We start from the raw sequence: 18846 nt of genomic DNA on the forward strand, positions 1-18846 counted from the left end.
CTCGGCGCGCCAAACTAGATTCCTGGCGTGCATTTGGGACATAAAAGTGAAGCGGCAGCGGAGGGCTCAATTAAATTGTGCCGCGTGAAGTGGCGCTCGTTTGCCTCAAAGAGGTAGGTGTCTTGCACGAACGTCCTCTTGCTATGCGACAAACATCCCCGGCGACAGTATCAGAGCGACGCCCGTATTTGCCCTGTGATTATTTCTCGCCGTGCGATTACCTCTCGCATGAGGGCTGTAATTACAAACTTCTATCCGCAGCACCTGCCTGCGCGCGCCCTAAATTAGACGACTGTCGCCTTTCACCTTGCTTAACTCGCGGAAACCCACTGCGCGCTTCTCGAATTTGATTGCACTTTGAACAACGCACTGAATAAAACAATGTTATTTACGAGCACTTAATTTCCATTTGATTTAGTACTTATGACTAAACGCCTTTTACGTGGAATTACGTTCCGAGACGCGAGATACTGAGACAAAACCAGTGTAAAAAAGTTAGAAAATTCCTGTTGTGATAATAAACAATTTTAATTGAGGGCGAAAATTTCCCAAAATTAAAAACAGGAATTTTCTAACTTTTTTACACTGGTTTTGTCAGTATCTCGCGCCTCGGAACGTAATTCCACGTAAAAGGCGTTTAGTCATAAGTACTAAATCAAATTATTTCCCGTTCCGAGTGGTTTCTTTGGGTTTTAATTTCTCATTAAACTTAATTTCCAAATAAATCCTCTCATAATCTTGTTGCTCGAAGTTTACAGTCAATTCTAAAAATAAAATATAAAAATTTTTGATTTTTATAATTGGAAAGAAACACTTCCATGATATTCTTATTCAAAAATGCTAAGTTAAAAAAAATTATGCGCTCTTTCAGAGATTGAATTTGCAAAACCACAACTGATTGGCCACTGCCTATATTACCAAAATTTTGAAACACTCAGGGCTACTATTTGATTTTGTCAGATCCAATATGTGGGTTCTGCTTATCCAACAGTTTAACTGCTCAGAAACTAATTCTCAAAATCAGAAAAGAGGCACAAAAAGGTCAATTTCAAAGTGCAAAAGAAAAGAAAAATTTTAATTTTAACATTTAACTGATTTTAATTGTAAAAAGTGTCAATGCATAAATTATTAGAAATTTGTATTTGTCAATTAATTGTTTAAACTGTGTGTGGTTAGTAGGTGGTGCTAACTTTGTGTAGAATGTTAATGTGACAAATATATCAATTAAAAAAAAAAACATTACCCGGGAGTAACCTGTGTGCTCCTTATCAGTGCATATGATGGGGGCACTGATTGGCAAATAATGCATTTCTTTCTCTTCTTTGCACCGTGCACTCGACACTTCTCACACACAGAATAAAATGTTGAGGACGAATCAATTGATTTTTTTTTATTATTATTATTTTTGTTCAAGGGAAGGACCTAACTGAGAATGAAAGATTTAGTTTTAAACAACAATTCTAAATCAAAATTCCCAATTATTATTAAATTTCTCAAATAAAATTTTATCTAGTAGTAGTTCTTGTTGAAAGATTAATTTTGTAACATCTTAAAATATGATGTTAATTCGAATAGGTTGCAAATTATATAATTTGGTTTAGTTCTGATAAATATAACTATTATTTCATTTAAATCCTACAAATAAAAATGTCTACTTATGAATATCTTTCGTATCGTACACTTGTTTTTTACCAACGCATATTTTCATAAAAAAAACTCGGATCAATGAAATCCACTAGACTGACCACTGACCAACGCTGCAGCTCTGTAAGCCGATAATAATCCCCCTTAATGCCGGCACACTGCAGATGCGGCTGTGCAACGAGCCACTTCTCGGGGGTGCACCAGAGAGAGCTGCACCCTCTCCGATTCTATTGCTCACACGATGCACCAGCACGTTCATCGTTTCGGCGGTTTGTGCGGGCGCGGGACGAGCAAACAATAACACGCGAAATAAAATAAACCAGCAGCGCAGCCGGCGCGTGTTTTCAGCTGCGCGGCAATTCGCTTTTATGATCCCAACTGCAAACAAACACGCAGAATGATCACTATTACATGATAAGCTTTGCAGCACAGGCAGAAAAGTGCGTGTGGCCTCTCCATCCTCCCTTGAGATTTTACTTTGGAAATAAAAAAAAAGATACACTGCTTGAAAAAAAATAAAGGGGTTTTGTTAAAATTTTCGCTAAATCAAGAAAAGAATAAGCGATAAGAAAATGTTCACCTTTTTTCCAGCTCAACTTTTCAATTATTAATATTATTTAAATTATTCCTTTAAATTCCGTTAAAAATTACAGCTTAATTTTGTGTTTCTTAAATTGTATGCTCAGTATATAATAAAACGTTAGAACAATTTGCATCTTCCAAAACGAGCATGCTCACTTTGTTAGCAGTCTTAATTAAAATCCTTTTGAGACGGAGATCATGCACTTTATTAGAGCGCGATTCGCCTCGAATCAGCGCTTCGGAAAATTAATCTTGCATTTATGCTTTTGAGCGAATCGGAATTATTCAAATTTCGAGTCCTGTGACGGAGCATTCTGGAAAAGCAACGCTGCCATGGCACAAGAACAACACAGTAATTAAATTTTCATTTGGAATATACGGCATTCCTCGTCGTGGACGGAAAACTCTCTCTGCTAAAAGATCTCTCGAGCTCACTTGAAGAGGCCCTGCCTGCCAACTTGAGACTCACTCCCCGGCGCGATATGAAACATTAAATTCATTTCGCGCAACGCCAGAGCGAGAGGGTTTCTAACCCTTTGCTCTGCTTACACTCCATCCACGCAGAAATGCATTCAAATCCTCCGGCAAATGCGCATTTCTCAGGTCGTTCGCCGACATCAAAGGCCCCTTGCCTTGCCTTGGCCACCCAAAACAAGAGAGGGAGCGCGGCTGCATCTCCCCGAGAACTTTTCCGCTCATAATCAAATACACGGGCACGATTATGGCGACGAGCTCATTTATTCCTCTTTCGCAGTCAGCACGAATACGAATAATAAATGTGCTCGGCTGGCACTTTCCTCGTCTCTTACTTAATAAAATACGATCTGCACTCTCGACTGGAAATATTCCGTAAGTAATTTTGCCGCACCAGAAGGTGGAATGCGTCTTACACCAAGGGCTGTTTTTTTTTTTAAACTGAATTTTCTTCAACTTTCCATTACAAATTGCGAACATATTTTTACACTGGAAACTTTTATTTCGTCGTGGCAGCGCAAAAAATCAGTAACTTCTGACAAAAAATTGAAAATTAATTATTGAAAGAATTTTTGTTTGATTCTTGCAACAACTAATTTTGCGGTTTTTTTTGAAGTTACTGTTTTTTTGCGCTGCCAGGACGATTTACCGTTTCACTAAATGTGTTAAAAATAAATAATAATTTTATTATTGTTGTTTATTTGTCCAATTGTTACATCACATTGCTTACATAAAATTTTTGAAGAAAATTTATTTGAAAAAAGGAATTGTTGGACGAAACGGAGCCGCCACTAGCAAGAATTCCAACAATAATAATTTTTATTTTCATACCAATATTAAAATTAATGGTGATTTGAATTTAAAGTCGGCTTTTCTCCATGGGTTTTGTGAGTTGTTTATTGTTTAAGAAAAACAACAATTTTCTTATAAACAATAAACAACCCACAACACCCATTGAGTTATTATCATTGTTTATTCTTCACAAGTAATCATACATGAAAGCGAGAAAAAAAATGTGAAGAAACGGCAGCACCTCTGGCGAGCACGTCGCTAAAACGCGAAGCCTCAAGAGAGGTCCGCGCCGAGATGGGCCGCAAGCTAAATATTAAATTCAAATCACAATGAATCAACCCTTGATCGTGATATTCTACTAAAAAATAAAAAATAAATAAAAAGAAAAAACGTTTTTCTGTTATTGCACAATGTCTGCGCCAAGCGGCCCTCGCACTCGACCCTCGACGCTTCAATTTCTCTCTGATATATTTTTTTCGCGGTTTATGTTGTTGGCTTTGTTTATCGGGCACTCACAAAGTGGTCATGAGCATAATGCCCGGCGTGCAATTCACAGACCAACACACACGCAAAATACACTCGCGCTTTATTTCCCGGCATATAAAAAAAAACTGCAAAGTTGGTGTGCGCTGCTCTTTCGCCCTCTGTGTGCTTTTATCCCTTTGTCCGCGCGCAGACCAAATCCACTTTTGCACCGGCGCTGAACTCCCCTCTGCGAATCTTTCACCAAAGCGCAAAAGTCGGTCAAAAGCGATTTGTGTTGCTTTGAACTGCCTCTGCGCCGCCAGTTTTGATCTTCCCAATTGCTTTGCCCGCGCTTTTGCTTATTTGTTTGATTGATAAATTTAATTTTGGCTCCAGGCCATTCAATTCCCGAAGTAATTTTTTTCTGTTATTTAAGTGGTTACTAAAAATTTATGGAAATGAAGAGATCGGGCTTTTCCTCGTTGCAGAAAAATTGTTTTTATTCAAAAACAAATGGCTCTACCAGTTTCGGTCACGGTCTGCGACCCTATTTCATGAGCAAGAAAAAATACAAAAAAATCAGCAAATTGAAAAAACACCACATTCGTCATTCGGCGCCCCCGTGGTCGGCCGCGCCGCGCGCTAATCACCCAATAAAGATCACCTCCCCCAATCAATCTGTCTTTAGCTAGCTCATTCTTGTATTAGTCAGCGAGCAGCGCGTTTGCTCATGAAATAGGTTGGTACCTGAATTTGTTAGTTTTTAAGAATTTAATTTTTTTTTTATTTAAAATGTGGTGTTTTTTCAATTTGCTGATTTTTTTGTATTTTTTCTTGCTCATGAAATAGGGTCGCAGACCGTGACTGAAACTGGTAGAGCCATTTGTTTTTGAATAAAAACAATTTTTCTGCAACGAGGAAAAGCCCGATCTCTTCATTTCCATGATCATCTCCTCGAGTGTCAACTTCTTCAAACTAAAAATTTAGTTCTATATTTTGTGCACGAAATATTTTTTTAAAAGTATTGCTCTGAATACTTATTCACAAAATAAAAAATAAAAATAAAATTTCTTATTATTATTTAGAATAAAATTTACAAAATTTATCTTGACGATATGGACACAAAAATATGAAAAATATATGCGCATCTAAAAGAATAATTTAAAATGTAAAATTCAAACCTTGCTGCAAAGATAATTGAAAAAAAAGGACAACTGACCCCCAAAAGGTGACTTGCGATCTGCTGCTATTTTAAAAACCTAGGGTTTTTTTGTGTCTGAACTAAAAATAAGTGGGAGGAATTCATAAACAATTAAAAATTAAATGGGGAGAATCAGGAGAATTTATAAAAAAAAAATTAATTTTATGCACAAAAATTGCAGAAATTAATTAGGCAAAGGAGTTGGTCAAAAGCCTTTTGCAGTCAGTTGTCCTTTAATTTTCATTTTTAATCTTCAACGAGGTTTACCCGGTTTCAATTTTTCGTGAAATCCACCTCGAGTGTTGCCATTCAATTTAAAATGTATTCAAATTTTTTGAATTTAAAATTCCAGACAAAGAGGCAAAGGAGACTCGTAAGAGATTAGGGTAATTTGCGGAGAAAAAGCACTGCATTCATTTCCACTAGCAATTTGTATCGTGATCAATATAAAAGCCATTCTCGAAGACAAAGGCTCGTTATCTCGAGAAATTGCTTATTCCGACGCTCTCCTTTGGCGCGCACACTTTTTCAAAACCAATTTTCCCGCTCTTTGAAAACCGCAAATCGACTGCTGCTTTTTTGCAGCTCGCCAATTACGTGCGAGAGAAGAAAGGGATGTCGGCCGGGGGGACTTTCGAGCGCCTCTCCAGATTGCGTTTTGTGTGCACCGAGCACAATGCATTTATTTTGCTGCTTTGTGTGCATTTGACAATCGGTGCGATTTCGCTAATCCGAGCTGAGCCCCGAGTGGAGAAGGAAAATGTATAATCCGAGATCTCGTCTCGCAATACACCCGTGAATTGGGGCAGAAATAAAGTTGGCTCCGACTGAGAGGCTCTCCTTTCATCGGGCAGGAAAATCAATTGGAAACTTGACCTGCTCACGTTCCACATTTGCTCTCGCGGACCGACGACTTTTAAAGAGAAATTTTATCTAAATTCAATTTTCTGATCAAAAGCAGGTTGCGCATCGCACACGATCTGAATAAAACCTTTCATGAAATGGAATTGAATTTAATACACGAAGAAGAAAAATCTCAGTGTAAAAATCTGCCAGACTCTGATGTAATTGCTTACGAGGAAAATATAAGAAAAACTCGCGCAGAGCGTTCCGCTGAGGCTAAAATTTAATGACTCCCCTTTTTATTTTTCTTGCTCGTTTGTAGGAGTTGCCGCGCGTCCACAAATTAACGAGACGCTTTTTAATAATGATAAAAGCCGCCACAGTGCGGCGAGTGCGTGCGTCGCTGGCTGCCTACATTCATTCATTCACGTGCGAGTGCAATCTCGTTAATTGCATCGCTGGTTTGTTTCATCTTTCTCCCTGCTGGCTCGCCTGCCCACCGTGTTTGCACTTTGCAACTCTGCATTAAAATGCGGCTCCACTGTTTGCCGTTTGAAACGAATACAACATATATTATATTCTCAGCTGTGGGGAAAACGCAGAGCTGCACATTTCCAGGATTAGTGTTGGGGAGACGCGAGCAGTACACGCAGAGGTGTTGCGACCGCCGCACAAAAGACGGCAAACATGGAACTATTTGCATATTTCCAACCCTGTCTGAGCGTCCACAAACACAATCAAAGTGCCGCAGGCCAAAATATTTTGTTTTTAAGTTTACGGTCAAAGGATGAGTTTGAAGCAGGAAATGGATTTGACGTTCTTGACAAATAAAGTAATAAAACGGGATTACGCAAGAAACTTTTTTGAGCTGTCCACAGTTTTAACAAAGTTGTTCGTTCATAAGATCTAAAATTTTTCAACAATTCTAATAATTTACATTAAAAAATTAGAAACTTGGAATTAAGAAGATTTTTTGAAAATACATCGTATTTGATTGATATTGTTTAACTTTTTGCATTTACTTCGAAATTATTATTGTCAATCAAATCACAGAGGCCCATATCAAGATTAACCAAATAAATTTACCGAAGAAAACTCGCTAGTTTCACATCTTTGAATTACCTCAAGCATTTTGCCAACACAGGGACTCGCTTTTTTCACCAAATAAGTAAAGCTCGTTAACGCTAAATGTTTCTTGCAAAATCTGTGAGGCGTAAAAACGGAGGCTCAGTTTTCCGCAGCGGCAGAAAAAGACTCTCACAATCAGCTCTGCTTTTGTTTGTTTATTTTAATTAGCGACTTGACGAGTGCTGGTTTTGCACACGGCGGCGGCGCTAAATAATGATCTCTGCGGATCTTTTCGGTATGCATGAGCGGCCAAGTGGAAAAATTGAATTGCAAATCAAATTAGATTTCTCGGCGTGTGCGCCTCTCAATGCTGATGGAGCTCATTTGATGCCGATCGAATTTCCACCGCAGCTGATGGATTGAAACGTGCACAAATGATAATTTATTGTTGCTTTCCCCAGAAAACGAAACAAATTATTTGAGACGAGGATGCATTATTAATCCTAAAATAATTTGAATCATTAACAAAACTCAAATATAAGAAATACATTCAAATAATACTTTCTTACCCTTAAAATAATTAAATTTAAAAGTTTATTTCCAATTAAATCAGTTTGATTTAATTTATTCAAGGGTAAATTTTGTTCTAACAGTTATGATTTTTTTTTTATCGACTAGTTCAATGAAATAAGTCTTTTTTTAATAATTTCGCTGTAGTTGCACATAAAGAGAATCACCTCTGTCATCCGCATTGGAGGGAAAGTGCGAATTCAATTTCCTTTCGTACACACACGCCGCTATATTACGACTGTATATGTGCTCCTGTGTTTATGCATCACGCCCGTCGACAAACAGCAAACAATGAATGAGGCGCGCTCCTCTCGTCGTTTTGTTTACGTTGGATCTCTCTCTCTGCTCAAAGTGCCATAACTCAAGCGGAGCATAATTATACAACAACTATGCACTCACTTCCTTTGCTAAACAACCCCATCGCGAGTCTCTTATCACGCAGGTAGTAAATAATAATGTCGATCCGGAAGAGGGGTCGGCTTTTGCTTTTCCGAAAAGGCGCAATTTCCTCTGCGAATAAATTTCAACGCGGCGGAAAAGTTTCTCATTTTTTGACGCCTTTCTTATTCCATATTTTGTCAGGTGACACACGCGGCGTGTGCAGTTGCTGAAAATAACTTCACCGGCAGGCGGGCCCCATGTGCGCCGAGTTGATGGAAAATAAAAAATGGACAAGCCGTGGAATTTTTTTTTCGCACCCCTCCGAGAAAATGAGAACGACTTTTTAAAGAGTGAACGAGGGGAAGACCTGCTGAAAATGCAGATTTGCCCGAGATGAAAAATGTCAGATAAAAAAAATAATACCGACTTTGAGAGAGCACGAAACTTTTGTTTTTGATTCATCGAGCCGGAAAAGCTTCTTAATATTTTGCTTGGCGATGAGTTGTTGGTCGGCTCGCTTCCCCTGCAGCCATAAATTATTTGCCGTGTGCAATCTGAGAGATTTATTTGCTGCCGGGAAACAATAACCAACCAACCACCTGACATTTTCCGCACCCTCTTCCCTTCGCAGATTGCATCCTGTACTTTTTTAATATCAGCCGATGAAAAGAAAAAAGAGCTGCGAGGCAGTTTTCCAAAGTATAAATGAAAAGCACGTCACGTCCACGTGCATTATGCAATTTTTCCCCGCCTAAATCACAATTTGCAGCCAAGTTGATAAATAAATCACGGCGGCGTGCAATTAAAAGTTTGTGTGCACATCGAGCTCTCTCTCGTGCGTTTTATTACGAAAAACAACATCCCGGCGTGTTCCGGCTATGCAACTTGTGATACATATTTTACACGTGTACTTTTGCATGCGAAACCCCGGCCGGCGCATTTATTAATTATGAAGCAAACGAGCACCTTTGCCCGCTTTTTTGCCTTTTCTGCAAAGCGTGTATTTATTTAGCACTTGGAATTAATTCCGCTGAAATTTATACCCCGCCGACTTTACATAGGTAGGCGTTTTATTATGCTTGCCGAGTCTGGCTTTAAAACGGCGGTAATAATATCGCGAGTGCGATATGGCTCGTAAATTTGGAATTTATTGCTCGCTTCTTGCGCCGTTTTTCCTTCCGTCGGGCAATTCATTCGAATGCGTCCTGAGAGAAAAATGGTGCTATTGCGTTTTCTTTACAGAAACGACGCGCAATGCTTTTACTGCTGCCCGTAAACGACAATTCGCAGGCTCGAGAAGCCGATTTTATTTGTTTTCGGATTGGACTTCCTTCCGGTAGGGATGAATTCGGCACAAGAGTGTGGGCGAAATTCGCAATTGATTTAATTTTACATTGAAATAAATTTTGAAAGTTTAGCTTTGAATATTCTAAATTTAATAATTTAATATTTTTAAACACCAAAAATTGAGAATAGTAGCAAAAATTATAAATTTTGAAAGATCTGTAAATAATGTAATAAAAACATGGTAATATTTTGAATCTTGCAAAAAAAAAATGGAATTTCATTTTCGTATTTACTGAGCAGCTTGACTGTTGCTCATGATGATACTCAGACCGCCAAAATCCCTCCAATTAAACGACCATTTGTTGATTCAGAGTGCCGGCGGGACGGCTTATTCATCGCGGTGCTAGAAAAGTGGCGAGCTCTCGCATGTGTCGGCGCCGAAAGGCGATTTTTCAATTTCGGAACGACCGCAAAGTGCCCCTCGTGCGCGAGTACGCAGGGCGCAATCCGGCCGATGTAGCATTCACGAGTGCTAAAGTCTGGCACGGACGCCAACGATGAGTTTGAATAATTCAAAAGAGACGTGTGTGAATTTTCTTTTTGATACGGCTACTTTTCGCAGGCATCCGTACTGTTTAATTCACATCCAGGACAGGCATTGCAGGTCGCAAACAGTACAACTCGGGCAGTAAAACGGCGCGCCTATTGAATTATTGAACCGAATTCCATGTGCGAGTTTTATTACATTAGTCAACGTGTTGCAAATGCTGAGTTTATTGCCCTGCTGTTTGTTAATTTAATGTTTGTCGCTGAATAATTATGGGTTGTGGCCGGTTCGGACCAGTGAGTGTTTTGCGACAGGCTTAATTTAAATACATAATAATTAATTATTAATTAGTTTTTGTGGTATTTCACAAGTCTTATCAACGAAACATACATTAATTTTTGTCAAATTTATTATTCGGTATATAGATTAAAAATAATTTTTGAAGAACAGTGGAAAAAGTCAGTAAAAAAAAATAGAAAAAATTAATATACCTGAAAAAGTTGTTAACTACTGAAGGTTTTTTTAATCGAATTTACATTAATCAAGATGCACTTGCAACAAAGAAGTCAATTTAACCTGGGAAACGCAAATAAATTCCTCTCTCTAATGAAATTCAGCGCACTCTCGCAAAATGCAATAATATGCTGCGGTGAGCGACGCGCGCCAAGCACTCGGAATTTCCTTATTTTATTTTGTATCCGTCTCTCGTTGCGCAGCCCTTCCGCCCGATGCACCCTTTCTGTGAGAGTTTCCACTCTGCGGTGCTCACTCCTGTCAGCTGCACTCAAAAGAAAGGGCAAACTTTCGAGCGGTGGATAAAGAAAATAATAAAAATGATTGCACACTCTTAGCGTGCACATTCCGTCCTACCATTAGTTTCGTTTGGATAACACTTGGAAGAAAATTGCAAATATCTTGTTCACTGAACTCTTTCTGGCGGAAAAGGGCAAAAACTTGCATAAGTTTAAGGAATTTATTTAAGGAATAATCACATTTGAATAGAATTTTGAATATTATTGGATTATTTTTTAACGCTGCAAATTTTTTTTTCAATGTAACAATTTTTACAATAATTTGGTTCAATTAGATCGTCTCTGCAGACTATCCGAATGTTTAATTGACTGTAAATTTGAAGTTCATTTCATAAGAAAGTAAAAAAGTTATATTTTCTTTAAAAAAAAAGCATAATTTGCGAATAGCGTCTAAAATGCAATGTAAATTAAGCATACTTTTTAACATGAAATTTTTTTATTGACCGAGAAGAATATAAATAATTTTTTTAATTAAAAATTCCTTTGTTTCAGACACAAAAGAAAGATGCAGAATTTCCTGCCTTGCAAGAACTCTCCGCAGAACCACTGTGATGTTTCCGGGGCCAACGCCGTCATCTACGAGGACCTGACGAGCACCCACCTGCGGGCCAACCACCTGCCTACGGTGGCGCCGCCCTCCATCGAGGTGAATATCTCCAGAAACTCTGTGTGCTTTTTTCCTCTGGATCTGCATGATTCTTCTCTTTTTGCTCTGGCGGAAAAGCTAAAAAAAGTATAACGGGCAAGCTGTCGCCGCCGCTTCGTTGGGGCTGACGACTTCGTCAGCTGCGCCGCGATCTTTCTTTTTAATATCGCCGCCGCACCTTTATTACAACAAGCGACCATTAAATTGCATTAAATCTGGCTGCTGACTCAATTATTGCCGACGGGGGTTGGATCAAATTCCGCTGCCTTTACGGCTCCGGGCTGCTTTTACTGCGCCCTTTTATTTTGAATACTTAAGCAGGCAGCAAGCGCGATCCGTTCTCTACGTGCGCCGCCGCTCACTCTCGTTAAATTTTCAAACAACTCCTGATAATCACCGGCTCGGCAATTTTTTCTGGCTTTATTTGCGCGACGTGAGGTGGCTGCTTATTAAACTCGCGCGGGCGTGGGGCAGAAAGTTTCCAGGTTAAAAAACGGCTCTGCCCAATTCATGCCTATATTCTAAAAAAAAAAAAAAACCATTTGAAGGAAACCACAAAAAGGCCTAAAAGGAAACGTTTAAAATAATAATTCACTGGAAAATTAGGGATCACCTTTAAACGCTTATGAACTGAAAAAGCACCATTAAGTAAAATTTTTAATTTATAATCATCTAAAATTACCTATTTGATGGAAAACTAACTATTTGTTTCCGAATTGAGCGAGGGAAACCTTATTTCGCCTAGTTTTAGATTTTCCACCTTTTATCACTTTTAAAATATCACCTACAGAAAATTTGCCTGATTAAAAAATTTTCACCTTGAAACATAATTGATGAGTCAAAATTAATCACTTATTAAGCTTAAAAACACCTATTTCAGCTAAAAAATTACTTGATTAGGTGCTTATTTCACCAACGAAATTTACATTTTCCTAAAGTCTAGTAAAAATAAATAAGGTGCTGTTAAAAAAAATACAATAATTGGCTTCCTTATTGTGAGATGATTGAAATGAATTTTCAGTCAACTAAAAATCATAAACTGATAACGTATATCCTTAATTTAAGGGATGGTATAAATTTGCATCCACCCTTATTTTCTTTTCGGACTTTTCCTGTGTCTCTTTTTGCCTTTTTCAAATGGTGACAGGTAGAAATTCGCCGCGCTGGAGCATTTCGCAATTTGGAAGCGGCAATTAGTCGCCAAATTCGTGGAGCAGCAAGATTACAATTTATGCAAATTATTATTGTTGCCGAAAAGAGAGAGGAGGGCACTCGAGCCGTGAAATTGCAGTCAGTCGAATAAAGCAAAAATTTAGCACACGGAGAACGAGAGAGAAAGGCAAAAGTAATATCGCACAATTGCCTCGGCTCGCATCCACTTTCATTAACCAAGCCATTGTCTTTTCCGCGACAATTTATTTCGGCCGCGCCATCCTTCATGCGAAATGCACCTGACCCCGGTGGCAAAAATTTAAATATTCGTCCCTCTCTCTCTGTGTATGCTAATTGAGCCAATAAAGAGCGTTTCGAGTTTATCTTTGGCTGCAGCAGCATCGGCCAGAGAGTGTATTTATTTATGACGATGTTATCTGGCCGGGTACGCCGCCCTAATAGCCGCTCTCGCTGCTCTGCGAAATCGCACCCCGGATGAGCCGCGCGTGCACCTTTTCCTGCCGTTATAAATTAAAGCTCCACCGAAATGAGAGAGAGAGCCAGAGCCGCCGGCGTACGGAAGAGTGGCGGGCAACGCACCCGCCGTTTTATTATGGTCCGTGCTGCTGCTGCTGCTGCTGCTGGATGTGCTTTTTTGTTTCATCACGCTTTACATATTCATGGCGCAATGGACATTTATACAGCGGGTGGCGGATTATAATTACTTTGCGCACCAATCGGCATGCGTTCCGCAACACCGAAATTCTGAATCGATAATTTCAATTGCCTTTAATGACTGAATATGTGGAATTGGGGAATTCGACACACAAAACCGGTTGATTTTCAATCAAAAATTTGATACTTCTGATGAAACCTGCAGGAATAATGATCATGTTTCCAAATTTTGGCAAAGGATTTCAAAATAAAATTACAATTTTTGACATTATTTTTACTTCAAAATATCAAATCTTTGAAAAAAAAACTGGGTAACAATTATTTCTCCTGCTTTTTTTATTGTTCCTATTATTTAATACGTAAATTTTGTCTACCATTCTTATTTTTGAAAACCACAACATTACAATAATATTGAATAAAAATTATAATGTTAGTGTTTGCCTTTTTTCTAGGCTTGCTATTCATCTTCAAAATGAGATCCATTACCTTGAAATGAGCCTTTGATATTATCTTTTGGACTGTTTCGAACTTAAATTTCAAATAAATTCAAAAATACACATATGCAACCTGCTTTACACGCTTGCCGAGCCGGTTGCATTTGAAGTGCAGAAATTGTCATTGATTAGTAGATAAAAAAAAAATGCAAAAAAATTTGTAATTGAATTCAACCTCTAATGTACATTTTTTTATCATAACAGCAATCTTTTGTACTTTTCTCTCAGAAGTCCCCTAGGTTGCAGTTCCACAACCCAGATATTTGCATTTTTGTGTATTGTAGTGCAGAGCGTTGGTTCCGCGCTTTCAAAAAATCTCGTTCCGTCGCCACTCTGTTTATTTTCGCGTGCTTTGTCGTGTGTTTGTTTGTTTCCTGCGCTAGCTCGACTTATCATATCACAATAATCGAAGTCTTGTCACACAGCCTTGTTTTTCATGGGGTGGTGCGCGCCCGCCGAGAAGCAGCCAGGCAAAATGAGGAAATTCAATTATTTTTGCGCCCCTCGCCGCTACCGTCAGTTTCCTGCGCTCTCGCTTTTTGCATTGTGCAGCATCGGAGCGAACGCGGATGGTTGGTTACACTCGGCTGCAGCCAAACAAACCCGGCTACATGCCCACGACCAAATTCAAACAACATTGTTCTGTCGTCCACAATGCACACGACCAGCAAAATCAATAATTCACGCCGCCGGAATTGATTCCCAGAGAGAGAGAAAACCATTTATTAATCACGCGTCCGCGCCTCTTTGTGAGGAAAAAAGCAATCGCACTCTCTCCATACACAGCTGAACAGGAGGCTCTGGAGGATTAAAAGAAACGGAGAAAGTCGATTTGCATTTTGCTAATCAACCCTTTTTTAATTAAAAAGTGAATCTGATCAGCTTAACAAGCGTCCACTCCTTCGGGATCTTACATTTAGATTTAATCCAACGTGAGGATGACAATTACAAATTTTTTTTTTATTCCTGAAGTGCTGAAAGCTGGGAAAAATTGCAGAATTTTTTCTAAGCATATTTTATTACATTATACTTGTTGATTAAATTGGAAAACGGCAGTTTTCGTGAGCCTTTTTTTGTTATAAAATAATAAAAGATTCACTGAAACCCTTTTTTTAAACTGCCTTTTTTTAAACGACATGAAAAAGTTCTACTTTTCCTCTTCTTTTATTTTATTGAATCAGAAAGGAAGTTCAGCAATCGAACTTCAATTCAAGTGCCGTGCTATTTTTTTCCAAACAAAATTAACCAACTAAACTCCCGCAAAATGCGCATTAATGTTGGTCCCGGATTACAAAGGGCTTCGGCGCGTGTAATCCGATTGAAAAATCGTTCCGAACGGCATTTGCGTGCTGCTCTGTTAATATATTATACAAAATTTTTTTTTCCGAGTGCGTATATTTTAGCTCTCGTCTGTTGACTCTGCCGCTGCTAAAAAAAGCAATTCCGCGGTGGCGGCTCGAATTAATTTGTGTGCTCGCTCAAATCCCTGGCGGAGCAAAAATGCCCTCGCGCGCAAATCCCCTAATTCCGCCGAATGACAGCCGACTGATGGCGCGCAATTTGGCTTTTTGCTCGAACACGTACTTCATGTGTACAAACGTGACACCAAACATGCGCCAATTTTTCCTCTTCACGCTTCTTTTCTCTCCGTGTGTGATTCGCAAATTAACAGCTTGCCTGCTTGCTGGACTTTTTAATTAAATAAAAAACAACATTTTTAACTTGACATTAATTTTTTGTATCAAATCAACAGATTTAACTCGCTCTTTTGATATTATTCTCAAAACACAATTGCTGAGTGAATTAAATTTATCGCAAATAAAAGGCATGGTTGATAATAAATGCAAGAAATGCAAATCAAAATCTCATTAACTTTGTCCAAACTTCAGCTTTTTGCACTCTTTTCTTTCGTCTGCAAGTGGAGCTCATGGCTGGTATGCATGCTCGGTGGTGTTTGTGTTAAGCGAGAGTTTTGGGTGCTAAATTGTGCGGTGTTGATCAGGCCGCGCCCCGGCCCGCCGGCTCGTGATTGCAGATGATGGACGTGAAGCAGCGCTCGGCCGTTCCCCTGCCTGTCCTGCAGCACTACGGCGCCGGATTCCCGCCGCACCTGCTGGGCAACGCGTCCGTCTTCATCTGTCCACCGCCCAGGATCGACCCCTACGCTGAACAGGAACTCTACAATCCAGTTTACGAGGAGCTTTCAAACGGTAAAACACTAATTAAAAAATTTAATTTATTTTTCTTGATGATTATTTAATATATTACATTTCACCATTTTATTTTAACCACGATATTTAAATAATTAAATACACAATTATTTTATTTATAAATTAAATTTCATTAACTTATAATAAAATAATTTTTTAAATTTACAGCGTTTTAATTGATTTTTATTTATTAAACATTATTTTTATAAATATTAACTCTCTCTCTGTGACTGATTATCTCATTGTTTGAGGTAGCACTTATAACTTTGTATCAAAAAGCACATCATGCACTTAAGTATTCTTATATGTTTTACATTTTTCATATTTAATGATAATTTTTCTTACAAATTCAAATGGCTTATATAAGGTAATTTATAGATACTGAATTGAATTTATTGCATGAATTTGTAAAATTGAAATCAATATGTTATTTGTTCTAATTGCCATGAGTTAATGGAGAGCAGACATAATCACAATTTAACTTCTAGTTTTTTCCCAACCAAACAATGGCTAAGAATTATTTCATTTTTACTACCAATCTTAATAAAATTGTTAGAATTTTCCTACAAAATGATACGAGCAATGTATCACACCCAAAAAACTGTAATAGTTCATAATATTGCAATTATCTTAAAAAATTATCAATTCTTTTAACCTATTATGAATTTAAAATTCTTTCATCTTTTTTTTCAAATTGTTCGTTTTTTTTACATCAAATAAATTTTTCTAATGCAAATCAACATTCTTTCCAATTCAGGTTCCGAATGCAGAGGCTCGGACAGTGACCAGGGCGACCAAGGCCGCGTGCGGACAGGCAGCGAGGACGAGTTCGCCGAGGACGAGCTGAGCCTGGCGGGCGACCTGGCGCACAGGGTGGTGGGGCCGACGCCGCCGCCCGCCTCCACGCTGCCTTCGCGTCTGCGCTCCAAGAACAGCTCGTTGGCCGGCTCGACCGGCAACGACCTGTGCAGGGACCTGGACTCGTCGGACGCCGACGACCGCCTCAAGACGTCCGAGACGGACTCGTTTCTCGCGCTCAGGATGGCCAACTGCCGCAACATGAGTCTGCCCCCGGGCCGGCGGACGCAGCAGGCGGCCGGCCGGCGGCCGAAGAGCCTGGACCGGCGGCGGCACCGCGGCAGCCCGCGCAGCCGCAAGCCGCACGCCTCCCCTCCGCCCCCGCCGGGCCTCGAGCCGGCCGCGTTCCACGCCGGCCTGCTGCTGCAGGACGCCGGCGGCCGCTCGCCGGCCGCCTCGCCCGCCTACCACCTGCCCTACAACTCGTTCTACGTGCGCAGCTCGAACCCGTACGAGACCGTGCTGAACCGGCCGCCCGAACTGACCTCCTTCCGGCCGCCCCTGCCGCCGCAGAACCCGCCCAAGAACAGCAGCAGCCAGGACTCGTTCAACTCGGACTCGGGCTTCAGCAACCACACCACCTCGGGCGGCCGCGCCACCTCGTCGGGCGGCGCCAGCTCGACCAGGGGCCGCACCGGCGAGTTGTACGACCTCAGGCATCCGCTGCCGCCGCTGCTCTCTTAGTATTACGTCCATTCCAAGTGCAAGGACGCGTTTGTGCGCATCTAGGGGCCGCGTCCCCCGAAACGTTTCGCCTGTTTTTAATTTTATTCGGTTTTATTTGCTCAACTGTGACGAATTTCCAAGTTCCGACGCGAACCTTGGTCACCCCCTGCTCTGTAAGACTGTTCGGTGTGTAGTGCGAATTTAGCGAATCAGCCCCTCTCGAGAAGCAATCATCGGCCAGCGCGCACCTTTTATTCGCAAGTTAATTGGAAAATTAAGGACACTGGAAATTAACTTTGGTGGTGCATTTGCTATTTTCGGCGATGATTTTACTCATTCTAAAAGCATAGTTGTAGACAAAGGTTCAAAAATTCAGTTCCTTTCCATATTTACCAAATTTACACTGAGATTTTTTTCCAAATGTCGTTATTTTCCAGTGTCTGCCAGTTAATTTTAAAAAATTAGCCCCTTGGATCAATCACTAGTGAAATCGCTTAGCAAGAAAACTCTTAGCGTTTGTGTCAGTTGGAGTAATTAAATTTAAACAAGTCAGCAGGGTATTAATTTCAGTTTCAATCGCGCTTTTATATCAGTTTAGCAATCTTGTCTGCGCACGCTTTTGGTTTTTGGCGGATTTGCCACAAAAATGAACCCCTGGTTGGGTCGGAAAAATTCTAAACTTTCTCAAGCCCACATATCATGACATCGCCAGCACACTCCTTTTGGATCTTCCCATTAATTGTCTCTGAATCACTCTGAAAAATAAATTAATTAATCACTCACCTCGGATAATCAAAATTTGGCATGAGCTTAATCGCGAGCGAATTTCGTTCCATATCCGACGCTACAAATCGATTTTTCATTATTTGTTAGAGAAATGTGTTAGTGTCACTGTCTCGCGCGCGCGCGCCAATTGTCACGTGTCTGTCTATCTTCTCTTTTTCTAAGGGTTGATCTGTGATCTCGAACGAATGAATGACAGCAATTCCCCCGGAAAGCCTCGCCAAAGTGAATGCGGAAAAAAATTATTATTATGATGAAAAAGAGACGTTTCGGTGACGCCGGGGCGAGTTCCGCTTTCCTCTGTACAGCAACGTTTTTACTAGTCTATAACGCGCAGTTATTAAACCACACTTATGTATATCAAACACAACACGGAGAGATATGAAGAAATAATTGAAAGCAGCATTGTGAGAAAAATCATATTATATAAATTTGAGTACAGAGCCAGCAGTGTAGCAAGTAAGAATGTTTTATGTACGGACGATTTAGTTTTTTCCTGTGGATAGAAAGAGATTCGAGGAACTTTTTTATCGTACCGGAGAAAATGCATGTATGATTTTAATTAAAACAACTACCGTGTCTCGCAGAAATGGAGAAAATTTACATGTATTAATATAATTAACGATGCCCTGTGCACACATCGCAATTATTGTTTGTCAATCGATGCAAAATTTCGCAAAATAAAATTTCCATGTA

At 39.8% G+C, this 18846-nt stretch overlaps 1 protein-coding gene across 4 annotated transcripts in view; it reads left to right on the forward strand.

Moving 5' to 3' along the window:
- LOC132195391 (uncharacterized) overlaps nt 1–18846 on the forward strand; it is a 123053-nt gene extending 104207 nt beyond the window's left edge. For all 4 annotated transcript variants that reach the window (XM_059617347.1, XM_059617345.1, XM_059617346.1 and 1 more), the window contains 3 exons: nt 11159–11312; nt 15669–15843; nt 16601–18846. In XM_059617347.1, the coding sequence (XP_059473330.1) occupies nt 11159–11312; nt 15669–15843; nt 16601–17385 (1114 nt within the window). In that variant the 3' untranslated portion in view covers nt 17386–18846. The remainder of the gene's footprint in view (nt 1–11158; nt 11313–15668; nt 15844–16600) is intronic.

The sequence above is a fragment of the Neocloeon triangulifer genome, unplaced genomic scaffold, assembly GCF_031216515.1.
Source record: "Neocloeon triangulifer isolate White Clay Creek 2 clone unplaced genomic scaffold, ASM3121651v1 ptg000009l, whole genome shotgun sequence".
Lineage (NCBI taxonomy): Eukaryota > Metazoa > Arthropoda > Insecta > Ephemeroptera > Baetidae > Neocloeon > Neocloeon triangulifer.